This window comes from Lissotriton helveticus, chromosome 6 (genome assembly GCF_964261635.1).
Source record: "Lissotriton helveticus chromosome 6, aLisHel1.1, whole genome shotgun sequence".
Lineage (NCBI taxonomy): Eukaryota > Metazoa > Chordata > Amphibia > Caudata > Salamandridae > Lissotriton > Lissotriton helveticus.
The window spans coordinates 253,216,917-253,230,824 of NC_136067.1; the positions used below are offsets into that span (position 1 = coordinate 253,216,917).

Sequence of the window (13,908 nt, forward strand, 5' to 3'; positions counted from 1 at the left end):
GAAGATACTTGGTCAGAGAGGGACTTGTTACCTCTTCAGAATGTTCACAAAGTTCTATTCCATTATTGCTGCTGAGCTGTGGTAATAAAGGAGATTTGCATAATATGGCCTCCGTGTCGTGCCATAAAATTTTGTCCTCCCCAGTCACATAATTCCAGTGGCCCTGCTTATAGGTGTGCAGGAGCATGTGTATGGGAGGGAGCTATTGCCAGGATGCCTTTATGGGGAGCAGGACACTTGCCTGTAAATCGGTCGGACGTTGGTGTTTCCTCAAGACGGCTACATATTATAGAAATAAAAGTTACTATGACTTCATGTGTATCCGACGCACATTTACTTAGTTTCGTATGATTAGTTCACTTTCTCTGGTACGTAAACTTAAGGTTTTGTTAAACATTTCTGAGTAAATGTTACCCTTTGTCCATCATTTTTTAAGTCACTATTGAGAATTTAACAGTTTTAAATTGCAGGAAGCATTTGGAGCCTTTCCGCAAATAATGCTTCTGGTGTGGTAACTTCGATTCGTTTAAACCGGATCCTTTTCCAAGATGGCAGCCGCTTGCAGAGGTCCATTCCTTCACTCTTCCGCATTATCAGTCAGTTTCACAGAGAAAGGAGTCACATTGACCGGTCTGTAGTCGTCAGTCCCTCTTCTATGTTGCGGACCACGCATACGTTCGGACGGGGGTTCGGAGGAGTCATGGCGACGACCTGCAGTAGGACTGTGCGATCCCACTTTTGTGCAGTACAGAGGAGTGGTGAGTACAGAGTCAAACCTGGCACATGAAATGAAGTGGCAGCATAGACTGAGGCAGAAACGGGCGCAGCGGAATAGGAAGAGGGAAGACCATCACTGTTTGCAGATATGGAAAGAGTCGCACAGTGACCCCGAGATAGGGCACTGACCGTTACCTCAAGTACAGCATGTGCTTGACTTCTGTTGTTGGGGTCACTAGTAAATCATAAGTTTAGCAACTAGCAAAATAAAGGCACAGACCAAGTATTGGTGGGGAAATGTACGGAAATAAGCACGCCTTCTCCATGCTCACTATCCTAGTACATCACGTGTGTATAGTGCAGCTGCTCTTTGACACCAAATCGCCACCGCTGTAATGGGTTAAAGGTCACGCATGCCCACAGCTTGCACGATGGGACTGCATAAAAACACTCCGCCCAATCCGTATAAGAGTAACATGTCAAGATGTTTGTAGGCAAGGACACATCCCTAAACACGCCGTCAGTGACCATATATTGTACATCACTGATCTCGCCTACTGCTGCAAAGTAAATAAGGCATACACCTCACCTGCCACCAACCTGATGACAGCAAAGAGGCAGCACACCAACTGATGTCAGTGCACAGTATAGTGCGTAAAACAGCACTAAAGCTCAACTGCTGCTGCCAAAAAAAGACAGAGCTGACCACCCTTACAAGCATTATAGGGTACAGTGACAAACGTACTGCTTGCTGTAAAGGTGATGGAGTACGATGCTAAGGACATCCACTCCTATCAGAGCAGAGTACGTACTTGAGCACATCTCCTGTCCGAATGAGATATTGCACTGAGAATGCTTAAGGTTTGCAGGACATTGTACAGTGCCCTGCTGCTCCTGGGATAAGGTTTGACCCCATCACTCTGGCTTTCCTCGCAAAGAACCACTCGCACACTGCTGCTAGGATAGGGTTAGGTAACTGCTTCCCAAGAAGACACACTGGAGCACATTCGCTGCCAACTAGATTTTGAGCAGAACCTAGCTCGCTTATTGCCAGTATAGCTTACAGAAACAAGCTCGTCTACGCAGAAAGGCAAGGCAATAGCAAAACATTTACATGGATATGTATCAAACGATGCACAGACTGCTATCCTGATAGCAGACTGTGCCATGCATTACCTGTTCTGCTAGAATGCTACCAGGATAAGATGCAGCAGCGGGCTCACCTGCTACCTAGGCAAACAATTTTTAGGGGAAAATCTATCAGAACCAGGGCTCGAGTCGGGGTACCACGAGGGTGGACGGCGTCCCCCCCCACTTATTTTACCGGGTGGACGCCATACCCCCTGCCCAAAAGCTGTGAAGAAGAAACTCATCAAACACGGCCCTTCGATGCAATTTAATACATTTACATAGCCCAAGAGAGCCGTTGGCATTTCTGGCACCCGCACTGTATGTGCCCGCCCGCTCCCCAAGGTGGGTAAACCTGCGTGTTTTTGTTATGGGTCCCCTGGCCCGTAACTTACTTTGATACCTATTTACAAGAATCGATCACCAATCACCTGCAGGTGACTCTGAGGTCTACTGTAACACGTTTACTATTTGAAGGTTGAAATGCGTGACATCAAGACTGATGCGAAACCATTTCTTTTCACTCGGAGACTCCTCCAGTTTCTTTTCTAAGCGGTTAATAATTTCGATAGCGACCTTTCACACCTGCGAGCGTTAAGAGGCGCTTTCAGCAGCAGTTAACACTTTATCGACCGCCCAAGAGGGCTTACACGTTTGCACAAGTTACTTGTTCTGGAACTTGCAGGTTGTTTGAGAGTTGTGAAAAACATAACATTGGTTGGGGGTTACGCACATTAGACGCAAAGGGAAAAAACAGATGAAACCTTTATTTCAGGCCTGCAGAACAAAGCATTCGTTTTGTGTCGCCACAGAAGGAAATACATTTGCCAGCCACATCACCGCCGCACCCCTTTCATGCCAGGCGGCAACCGTGCTATACATCCATTTCTGGGACTTGTCTTTACAAACATGTGCCCTTCGGCATTTTCTGGAGGAATGTTCTTCAAATGAACTCACTGGAATAAGACACCCAGATAAAAGCGATTTGGAAATGGAAACCACAAACTGTCTGCCCAGTGTCTGGAGCACTGCAGCGATACAATGGCAAGATTAACCAACTTTGTCTTTTATTTAATTTTACCAACAGGTAGTTCTAAAATGTCCTAGGTCCAGGTGCGAGCCGTTCACCCAGTTCCTGCATTATCAGAATTGTAGCCCTAGGGATCTCGTTGTAAAATTGGCTATTATATGTCCTAAAATGCAAAGAGAAAACGTGGACAGGACGAGCTACTCGTGCATGGGCCTGAGTGACGTAAGAACCCTGCCTCTGCCAGTGACACTCTCCCCCCGAATGGCTCCTCCAATCACATAAAATAAACTGATTTATTAACAATGACACTACATTCCACAGTGGGTTAACGACGTGGCCCCCCCAAGTGAAGCTGGACTCCCTGTAATGAGAGGGGACTGACTACCTTTTGTGACGTCACTTCCTGTCGTGACGTCACTTCCGGTGACACCACCTACCTTGGAGCGTCCCCCCACTTCTTTTTTTAGGACTTGTGCCCTGATCAGAACTTCCCTAATACTACATTGCTGCTTGCTGCTGCCCCCATAATCACTTATCAACCCTCCAGTTTTAGTGGCGGAGTTAAAACCTAACACTCTCTAGAGCAAGTTTCTGACACAAGTAAAATTAAATCAGGCTCACCTCTGATCTCTCCCTCCCGTACATCATGGTGACTTTAGCCTCTCTCCTTCCTGTCATTACTTCATTATTTAATTCCTCGGTTAGCTCCGCAATCATGCCAATGGAATGGAAAGCAACATAAGCCAGGCCAATTCTGAAAAATAATCTAATGCTGACCCTAATAAGCTCATCAGCTATAGACCTATCTCGCTCCTCCTTGACCTTAATAACATTTTAGAGGACTTAGTAAATAAACAACTCTCCTCTTACTTGGAAGTCCATTCCCTACTGGACCCTACCCAGTAGGGTTTCAGGGCTTTTTACAGCACAGAAACAGCGCTAGTGGCTGTACTGGACTCCATCAGACTTTCCTTTGATACTGGCCTCCCATCATTGTAGCGGTTACTTGATCTGTCTGCTGCATTTAATACCATCTTGCATTCCATCCTGGTTCAGAGACTTTCTGAGATTGGTATCTGTGGGAGAGATTTGGGCTGGCTCAAAGACTTTCTCCAGGGGAGATGAGTTGGCCTAACGGCTAGGGCGCTCGACCTCGGACCTGGGGATCTGGGTTTGAGTCTCGGTAACGACGCCAAAAACCTCCTGTGATTCTGGGCAAATCACTTAATCTCCCCGTGCCTAAAAATGAATGCGTGTCCTCATGTAACGTAACTGGTGCTATGTAAAGCGCTCTGATACCTGATTCAGTTCGGGTCTAGTTCGCGCTATATAAAACTCTGCAAAAAAAAAAGAAAAAATAACCGGACCCAGACAGTGTCTATTGAGTCATTCAAATCTCGCACAATGACTTTGGGCAAGGGGGTTCCTCGGGGTTCCTTCTTGAGCTCTACTCTCTTTAACGTCTATTTAGCTCTCCTTTCCCAAATTGTAAAATTATTTGCTTTGAAATCATCTTGTATGCAGATGACACAATCAATCATATTTAGTTGAATGCATGAGGAAAGTTGCCTTCTGGATGCCTTGAAACTGCTTCCAGCTGAATGGAGATAAGAAGAAGATTCGTCTATTTGGCAAGGCCCGGCCTACTGTTCGGATGGTTGGTGACCTTCTGAGTTGGGGGCAGCCCCCCATCCTAAAAAGGCAGTAAGTCCAACTTCTCCTTTGACCGTCCCTCATTTGAATGGCTAAATTCGGTGGTCAGTCATTTTTTTTACTTTGCTCCCCATCACTGGAACAAAGTTTCTTTTCACATCCAGTCTTGCTCTAATTTTCTACAGCTTTAAAAACTTGGTATTCTGATTTTCTCGTTTACCTTTTACTGGGCCGAGCAGCTAAATGCTCATTCCATGTGATTTGTCTGTGCTATATCAAATTCCTCTAATATAACATAACAACAATGCAAAAATGTTAATATCTGCTATGAGTCTAGGTGCAAAATGACACACATCGGAGATATGGTACAATATAGTGTACACCTAACTGCAGATTTGTTTAGACGAGAATGCTCATATTTGTATCCTATTTGAATATGCAATAAACTTTGAAGCTTCATAATTAAATATGATAATCTATTTGGCCGTACAAGAAATAGGCAGGATTTACACTGAGATATGCTGTGTACTGCAGTAAACCAGAGTTCTGTTTGGTCAGCGGTACCTACATTTTGAGGTGCATTTTTTACTTTTCTATGTTAAAGATTTTTAATTTGAAAGTGACCCCCATTTTTGTCTTTTAAGGACTATGGTTTTTGTCACATCGACTTCTGAGCACCTCAGGTGGAGATGGAGAACCAACAAAATTTCAGCCCCCTCCGAAACCAGTGATTCTGGACAAACGTAAATCCGAGGAATCCCAGAGGAAGTAAGATATATACATCCTTATTCCAAGCAATGAGATGTCTTTCATTGTCCATGCTATTACTTATTTTGGTTTGGCCGATGCATTGCCGTCTTGAAATTGGAAAGCTAATTTAAGTCACTGAGTTTGCGATACTGTGGATTGATTTGTATAATGGAGTTCTACTTGGTTAACCATATCTAGGTTTTCTGGCTAAAATTTATATGCTGCACATGGCTATGTTTCCTCCTAAAGTTTGCACTTTTTAGATCTTCCTAGCTTCTTTTTTTACAGTCCATATCAGATATTTAAGTTTGATTTGCAATTTTTTTTAAAAAAACAGTAGTTCAAATTCTGTTTTTAATCCCGGCCCCCTGATATACCTCCGTAAAAAAAATTGTTGTCCAGAGATTTACATTTTTGATATGTGTTTTTTGATCACTAGAAAAGTAATTTAGCTTCGGTAGACATTGCTGATCTAGGCCGAATTTCTCTGGACAACATTTTTTTTAATGTTTTGCAGTGATTATGTAATATTTTAGGAATCATGAGACCTATATACTTCATTTTGGTGTTAAAACACAGGGTTTGGGGGTCAAGTAATCTTATCTAGACAGAAAATAACTCCTCAGAGCAACTCTTCTGCTAGTTTCCAAAATGGCGACTATATTAGAGGTAGCAGACACCTATATATAAACGAAACAAATAATAATGGTTTTTAATCCTTGTTCTGGTTATGAACTGAATACGAGAAAAATAATTATCACTCCAGTTTAGACACATTTTCATAGTTCACTTTGTTTAAGAAATCGCTCATGGTACATTTGCAGAATGTTGAATGTTTGAAAAGAGTATACTGACAAGGACATCTTTTTGTAGCACAAGTTTTGCGAGTACTTGTACATTTAAGTTCTGTGGGTAGAGGCTTTAGAAATTTCTTAGGTTTTAGCACTCCATCAATATCTTCCCAATCACATGGATCTTTCTTTACATATGCATGATCCAAACATTTACACATCTTCTGATCAAGTAGAATACGCTTTTAATGTGTATAAGCACAGAATATGGCATCAGTGGAAGGTGAGTTAGAAGCAAACAAACTGATACAAGGGTCAGAGCTATGCGAAACCAGGACTCTTAATCACTCCTATGTTCAGCCTATATGTTTGTTGCTATTCTCTGTGCGCGGCGTGTGGGATTTGACCCTTAACCATCCCCAATTTAGTGATCAGAAGACCACTTGTGAAGGTGACTTAGATGGACTGATCTTTTGAACTCCCTGTAACGAAGATCGTTAAATGTATGACATTTAACACTTGTTTTCCACACAAGCCTGAGTCACATTCTTCTTATGTCTCAGCAAATCCTTTTAGACATTTCACTGGTTCAGCAGTTAAAGCTCCAAGCTTTGTTACAATTTTACTCATAGTGTTATCACCCATAAGAATATGTGCCTTCATAGGAACACTGGGCATCTCTTAGTCAAGTTTTTGGGCAGAATATGAAGCAGGATTTAAGTGTCTTTTCTCGCCTATTCCATAATTTAGACAATCCTTGACTTGTGAACATTGCAACAAATCTAAGTAGCACAATAATAACATATGTTATTTGACAGTATAATGACTTCATTGGAACTATTTCGAACAGCCCACTCAACTTGTGGTGCAACACGAAGGTCACTTCCTTCAATTTGTGTTAAGTTATTGAACAATATGGCCCCAACATTTTGAATATATCTCTGGAGGCACCAGCTCCTCGTTAACAATCATTCCACTACAATGATTGTAAATTCAGTGTTCACTGAAGCATCAGCAATGTTTTTGCGAGTTAACATCCCCAAGTTCATCTTGTTCGATGTTGATGATCAGAATTGATCAAGTTGTATAGGTGTCGAATTTTTGATGCAGGTAAGGTCAATTGTTGCATTTGTAGGCATTCGTCTGATTCGCTCACATTCTTTGACAGATATTTCAAGATAACTGTCAAAGATACTGTGCAGTTCTTGCAGGGTGCACACTGACTTTGATATCTGTAGAACAGTCTGAACGACCTCTGAAGTTTTGCATGGATGAAATCTTGACCATTCGAAATTGTGACATATAGTCCACAATAATAGCAGTTTTGAATGAGAACACTTTTTCGAATTGAAATTCCTCAGGTGAAAGTTTTTTTTTGGAGCTGTTGTACAAGTTTGTGCTTAACTGGTTTGGTTGCCCCATCTTCATCAAATAATGCATTTGTTGTAGAAGATCGTGCGACTGAATGTCCTTGATAAAGTCACCCCTTTCTTTTGCTAGATCCATCTCCCTTTGTGCTTGTGAACGTTGTTTTTATGTAACCTGTTTGGAGTGGCTGTTTGGACGAAACTCTTACTATGGCAATTAAAGCGTGGAAGTTTAGCTTTAATGATTGTCAAACAGCTTTTTCTCTTTCAATACAAATCTCTGCACCAGTTCTGCATATAGTTTTGATCCATGTTCTAGGACATCGATTAGATGTGTCTTCATATCGATAGCCACATATTGTTTGGTCACAAATTTGTGTGGTTGCACAGGCTCAGTCATTTCAATGGGGTGCCTGGCTGCTGCCTGAAATGAAGTAGGCTGTCAACATATTTACTAAACAATTCCCCTCTCTTTCCCACAAGTTCGTGTTCAGGAACAGCTTCATGATGGTCCATTAACTTAGAATGTCCTCTCCGTGAAAACAGTGCAGAAATTAAGGACTTCATGGTAAACTAGCTGCCATTGAGCTACATATTCACTTTTATGTGTCTGACCAACAATCCCCCTGGAGCTTTTGTGTGATCTCTGGATCGTCTGTTCCCGTTTCATATGTGGAGCCACAGCTTTGAACCTTCTCTCTGTCTTTCACCACAAAATGTCCTTGGATGATCTTTCTGTAGAGGTATGGTTTTTTCACCTCTAGCTTCTTCACTCTTTCCAAATGCCAGGACCCATATCTCGGTTAGTTTATGCAATCGAATTCACGAAACACAGTAATCAGTGACTCCACTGTTTTATCATGCAGCTCCTGATCAGCATGTACCAAGTTTTATACTGAGCCATCATGTGTGTGAGAAGTTAGCCTGGCATATGATGTCCACTATTCTAGTGGGCACCTTGCACCAGTCTAAACGTCCCTTATTGATGGTGGTTTGTAAAGTCAACCTTATAGACAAGCTATCCTAGTGGTAGCATTGACCAGCAGTCATAGGCTAATACTTCAGAGAGCATGTAAAGCAAGCTGTTTTACCAATTATAATCCCTTGAATACCAAATGAAAGGACACCACACAAGGTATATATCAAATATATATGTATTTATTTCTAACACAACTCCTCTGCACTCTTTATGAGGTCAGAGATCGAAGTACACCACAAGTTACTCAATTCGCATACAATAAGTTGCACAAATACAGTTTTGTCCTAGGGGCCTCACAAACCATATACTAAGTAAGTGGTATAAGAACCACTTCAGGAATAGTGAATAGGCCTAGGGGCTAGGGAATTGCTGGGGCTACACTACACAACCAAAGGTTAGGAAGTAGGAGACCCACGGGAGACGCGTGCAGTGTGGGAACACAGTCGCGAGTTACCATTGACTTATAATGGAGAACGAAGAAGTTACAAAGTTACTGTTTTAGGCCACTTCCAGATGGACTACGACAAAACCCCTTTAAACTAGGACGCTTGGATAGTCAATACCGACGGGACCACCAGAGTACTCGAGTTACCTCACCCAGGTAAGCTGGGTGCATAGGTGTCTTTTCGTGTCGGGTTTCGTCGATTCTTTCAATGGAGATCTGCAAAAGAAGTGCTGCAGGCGGCCAAAGGTAGAGTGTCCGGGTGGATCCAAGGGTGGATCGAAGAACTGAAGAACCTGAAAGCAGAGGGGAAAAAGTCTGGGGGCACTAGCCAGTGACCAGGAAGGAACCAGGAAGGAACCAGGCGTTGTTGCGATGAAATTAGGTGAAGAAGTGAAGCTTGTCTCTGCAGCCACGAGGACCAGGAGGTGTCGACAACGACCAGGAGCTGTATTCGAGCTGTCCCACGGAGGATCTAGTTGACTGCGGTGTCGGTATCCGGACTGGACCCAACAAGCCATGGCAAACGCAATCCACGCAGGAAGTGAAGATTGGCTTCGAGTCAGACTACCAAGGTCTGGGGAGCTTCTCCTTTGTAGGGAAGCTGAAGCAACCAGGAAAGCTGTTTAGTTTCAAAGGTTCCTCTTCAGAGGGCTCACTAGCCAACGGGCTAGCAACCGGGAAGACGCGTTGAGCTGAAATGCAAGAGCGGGCCCCACGCGCCACTCGTGGAGTGTGGAGGGCTGAGCTTCGGTGCAAATGGCGCTCTGGTCTGGGGCTTCTCGTACCCCAATGCACAACTGCAAGGGTGCCTCGGTAGCTGCACTGTTAGCAAAATGCAGGATGTCCAGGGTGTCCGGTTCCACATCTCTCGTGTCCGCCACGGGTCTCCGCTTTGCTGTGGATGTGGATCGGAGTCAGAGAAGTCTGAGAGTCCAGTTCCTGAGTCGCTGAGTCTTCGGGATCCGTCGGGAGCGTCGACAAAGCAGACTGGCAAGTTACTGGTGGTGCCTGTTTGCACAGGGTGGTCACTCCTTGACCCCAAGGGAGATGTCTTCAGTCTTCTAGTCGAAATAGAACGTCGTAGGTCCAAGAGTTTTGTTTCAGAGTTTCGTTCCAGGATAATCCAAAGTCCTGGGGACACAGAACCTATCTTTATACTAAGAAAATGGGCTGGATTCCTGCTAGGTCCCTCCTATGGGTGGACCTGAGAAGGGGGTGGTTACACCCCTTTCCCTTTGTCCAGTTTCATGCCAGAGCGGGGCTGGAGTGCCCCAGCAACTGGTTTGAGCCGGGCTATGCATGGAGCCCCTTGTGTGCCCCAGGCAGTGTTTGGAAAAGCATCTTTCCATTCAACCCACCCTGCCCCAATACACTACAGGCTGACAGGAAACCTATTGTCCAGGCCTCCCTTGCTGGTGTTTCCCCCAGCTGCAGGAGGTCAGACTCGTGTCTGTGGCAGCAGCATCCATTTTGTGATGCTGAGGCTCTGTTTAACTTTAACCAGGTAAAGCAGTAACATACATGTCTTTTACCTCTGGAAGGGTGGAATGCTACCCCCGCCGCCAGAATGGGCAGGGGAGGGGGTAGTATTCCAAAGTGTTTGACACCTTACACTACATGTTTTGATAAAGCCAAACCAAAGTTAGCATTAACCGCGAGGATTATAATGCACTTAAGAGTATATGGTATGGCTATATCCTAGAACAGCTATAAGGACATGGTTCCGAAAGCTGCAGAGGGGCTCAACTCATGCTAGGGTACCCTCTCACATAAAACCCAGCACTCTGCCTCCGGGATTGTTATGGCCTGCCATAGGAGTGACTTATAGGTTACTCCTACATTCTTCAAGTGGGAGTCTACTCACTGGATTGTTATGCTACAGGCCGCCGGGGGGTACCACACATTATCATAATTTATTTGATACTATCACTAATCTTACGTTGGCACACTCTAGAACGATTATTTTAGGAGATTTCAATCTCTGGGAAGACGGGAAGACTAATAGCCAATTGCGAGATCTGAGGCATACTTGTTTGAACTTGGATCTTACCCAGATGGTGGAAAATTCGACACATCAAGGGGGGCATGTTCTTGATTTGCTATTCTCTAACCAGGCCACAACTAGGGTACTAAATATAGTGCCTCAGAACTGGTCGGACCACTATCTAGTCCATTCGAGTATTAGGATGAGGTACTCAAGGGACAATGAGGGTCAGCAAAGGTCCTACCGGATAGGCAGGGAATGGGCGAAACTGGACAAGACTAGAACTATTGCATTTGACCCAGATGCTACATGCTTTGTCCCCACGATGACTGTAGAAGAGAACTACATAGTCTATACCAACTACATTACTGACACTTTAGACCAGACAATCCCTATGAAAAGGCTAAAAAATAGGAGGAAGGCCACTGCTCCCTGGTTTGATGAGGAGCTGAAACGGCTCCGCATGCTCTGCAAGAAGGCGGAGAGGAAATGGAGAAATGGATACCGGGAGGAAGATAAAAAAGATCTATGGTTGAAACAACTATTTTATAAAGAGAGCATCCTAAAGGCTAAGGCAGATTTTTATGCCAGCTCAATTTACAAGCATCAAATTGGACAAAAGCTCTTTTTAAAATCATTAAGACACTGTCCGCTCCTACATGTATGGATAATAAAGTAGCAGCATCTCAAAAACTATGCGATGAGATTGCGCTACATTTCCAGGATAAGATCGCAAAGATCGTGGATACATGTTAACAATAAGGCTCAACAACCTAATCTTGGACAGAGGTGAGCTGAGGATCAGAAACAGTTGATATTCTTGGACAACTTCCAACTTTTAACAAAAGCTACATTTGACAGCTTGGTGGATAGTGTCTCTTCAGGTTCCCCGCTTGATCCCTTTCCCTCTAAAATCTGGAAGTCATCGGGCCGAAATACTCTTCCTTGGCTGAGGCAAATTTGCAATCAGTCCTTGGAAGAAGGAGTGGTGCCGGAAGGCTGGAAATTGGCGGTGGTAACTCCACTGATCAAAAAGCCTTCTCTGGATCCATCTGTACCGGCACATTTAGGCCCATCTCACTCCTACCCTACCCGGTGAAAATCTTGGAAAAAAAGGTCAGTAGGGAATTGTCGTGCTTTCTGGAGGAGAACTCCCTGCTTGATAAAGACCAATGTGGATTCCGCCCAGGTCATGGGACGGAGACTGGTTACAGTGTTGGATAAGCTGCGCATGCGTGCCGACAACGGGAATGCTCCTGTTCTAGTGCTTATCGATATGTCGGCCGCATTCGACACGGTGAACCACATTATCCTAGTGGAAAGACTCAAGAAGATAGGAGTGAAAGGCCGGGCCCTGCAATGGTTACAATCCTATCTAGCAAAACGACATCAGGTGGTAACACTAGCACCGTTCTCTTCCAGTAAGTCACCAGTCATCCATGGGGTGCCGCAGGGCTCTGCGATTAGTCCCATTTTATTTAATGTCTATCTGCAGCCCTTGTTCCCCATCATACAGTCCTCTGGAGTTTGCTTAGTCAACTATGCCGATGACACGCAATTGGCATTTTCTCTAGAAGGCGACCATGCTTTATCCATGGATTTGTTCCAGCAATGCATGAGGCGGACAACTGACTGGCTCAGAAGGAACTCGCTACAATTCAACGGTGGAAAGACCGAGGTGGTATATTGCTCCTCTGGTAGGATGCCCAGACAATTTCCATCTGAATTTAGGCTCACCCCAGAGGAGGAACCACTAATCCCGGTCAGCAAGGTACATGATCTGGGGGTGCTGATTGATGAGGACCTCCAGATGGAATCACAGGCAAGCAAGACCGCCATTGTCTGTTTTGCCTTAATACGTATGTTGCGTAAAATACTACCTCTAATACCTAAAGAGTCGCGTTCACTGGTGGTATGCTGAACAGTGGGAAGCAGGCTGGATTGTTGTAATTCCCTGTATTTGGGGGCCCCACTTTACATTCTCCAGGGGCTGCAAATAATCCAGTCTGCAGCAGCCAAATTGGCCCTGGGCAGGCAACGTGGCTCCTCTACAAATTTAGCTTTGAGGGAGTTACATTGGCTGCCCATAATGGAAACGGTTCATTTTAAAGCCCTTTGCCTGGTCTTTAAACCAGTGCACGAGTTAGGACCTGTTCCTATGCAGGAAAGGTTTTCCTGGTATCATCCTACAAGGCAGCTTTGCTCCTCCAGTGCCGGTCTGCTGACGGTACCTAGATTTAAACGGTCTAGGTTAGGAGGTAGGGCATTTAGCGTGGCTGGTGCTCGTCTGTGGAATAAACTACGCCAGAGCCTTAGACAGCTCAGCATTTTAGTAGAGTTTCGGAGGCACCTAAAAACCTGGCTCTTTCCCAAGGTTTAGCCCTAGTCCCCTTCAGTTCTTTCTGCTGGGACCTGTTTCCACCTTGGTCTTTTTAGTCTGAAGTGCCAGGATACCCGTGGGGTGACAGTACGCGCTATATAAGTTTTAAATCAATCAATCTATGTGTCTATATATAAGGTAGATATAGATATACTATATCTAAGTAAGAGGTGATTACACCACCTTACCCAAGCTGAGTGATCAGCCTGTGGTGTCAGTTTGAATGGCCAGCCAGGGGTGGCATAATACATGCTGCAGCCCCTGGTAGGCCTTGGATGCACCTATGCCCTGGGTACCTATGGTACACTATACAGGGGCTCACAAAGGTGACCCAATACCCAATCAGGTATGTACCTAAAGTACATGGTATCAGTTTAGAGAGAGAACAGCTGGGCTGTGGGTCTGATTAGCAGGCCCACAGACACACTAAAGTCGAAAAACCAGAGAATCACAGCAAAAAGTGGGGGTGACCATAGGAAGCAGGCCCTACTCTCCTAAAATGTGTAAAACATTTCCCCAGTACTTGCAAAGTTCTGATATTTCTTCAAATTCTTTGACAGACTCTACAAACTTTGTTTTCAGGTTTTTTGATTTTGAACTGAGTGCATTGAACATTGCCTGGCTTTGCATTATGTCTTTTGAATGAAGTGCACTGAGTGCATTGTTCACGTCTGAGATAAGGTA

At 44.4% G+C, this 13,908-nt stretch overlaps 1 protein-coding gene across 1 annotated transcript in view; it reads left to right on the plus strand.

The window, feature by feature from the left end:
• Window positions 1–609: 609 nt before the first annotated feature.
• The window catches only part of MRPL19 (mitochondrial ribosomal protein L19), a 75,087-nt gene continuing 61,788 nt past the window's right edge, over window positions 610–13,908 (plus strand). Inside the window, exons 1-2 of the mRNA XM_078647697.1 lie at window positions 610–758; window positions 5,173–5,296. Of these exons, the coding sequence (XP_078503823.1) occupies window positions 656–758; window positions 5,173–5,296 (227 nt within the window). The 5' untranslated portion in view covers window positions 610–655. The remainder of the gene's footprint in view (window positions 759–5,172; window positions 5,297–13,908) is intronic.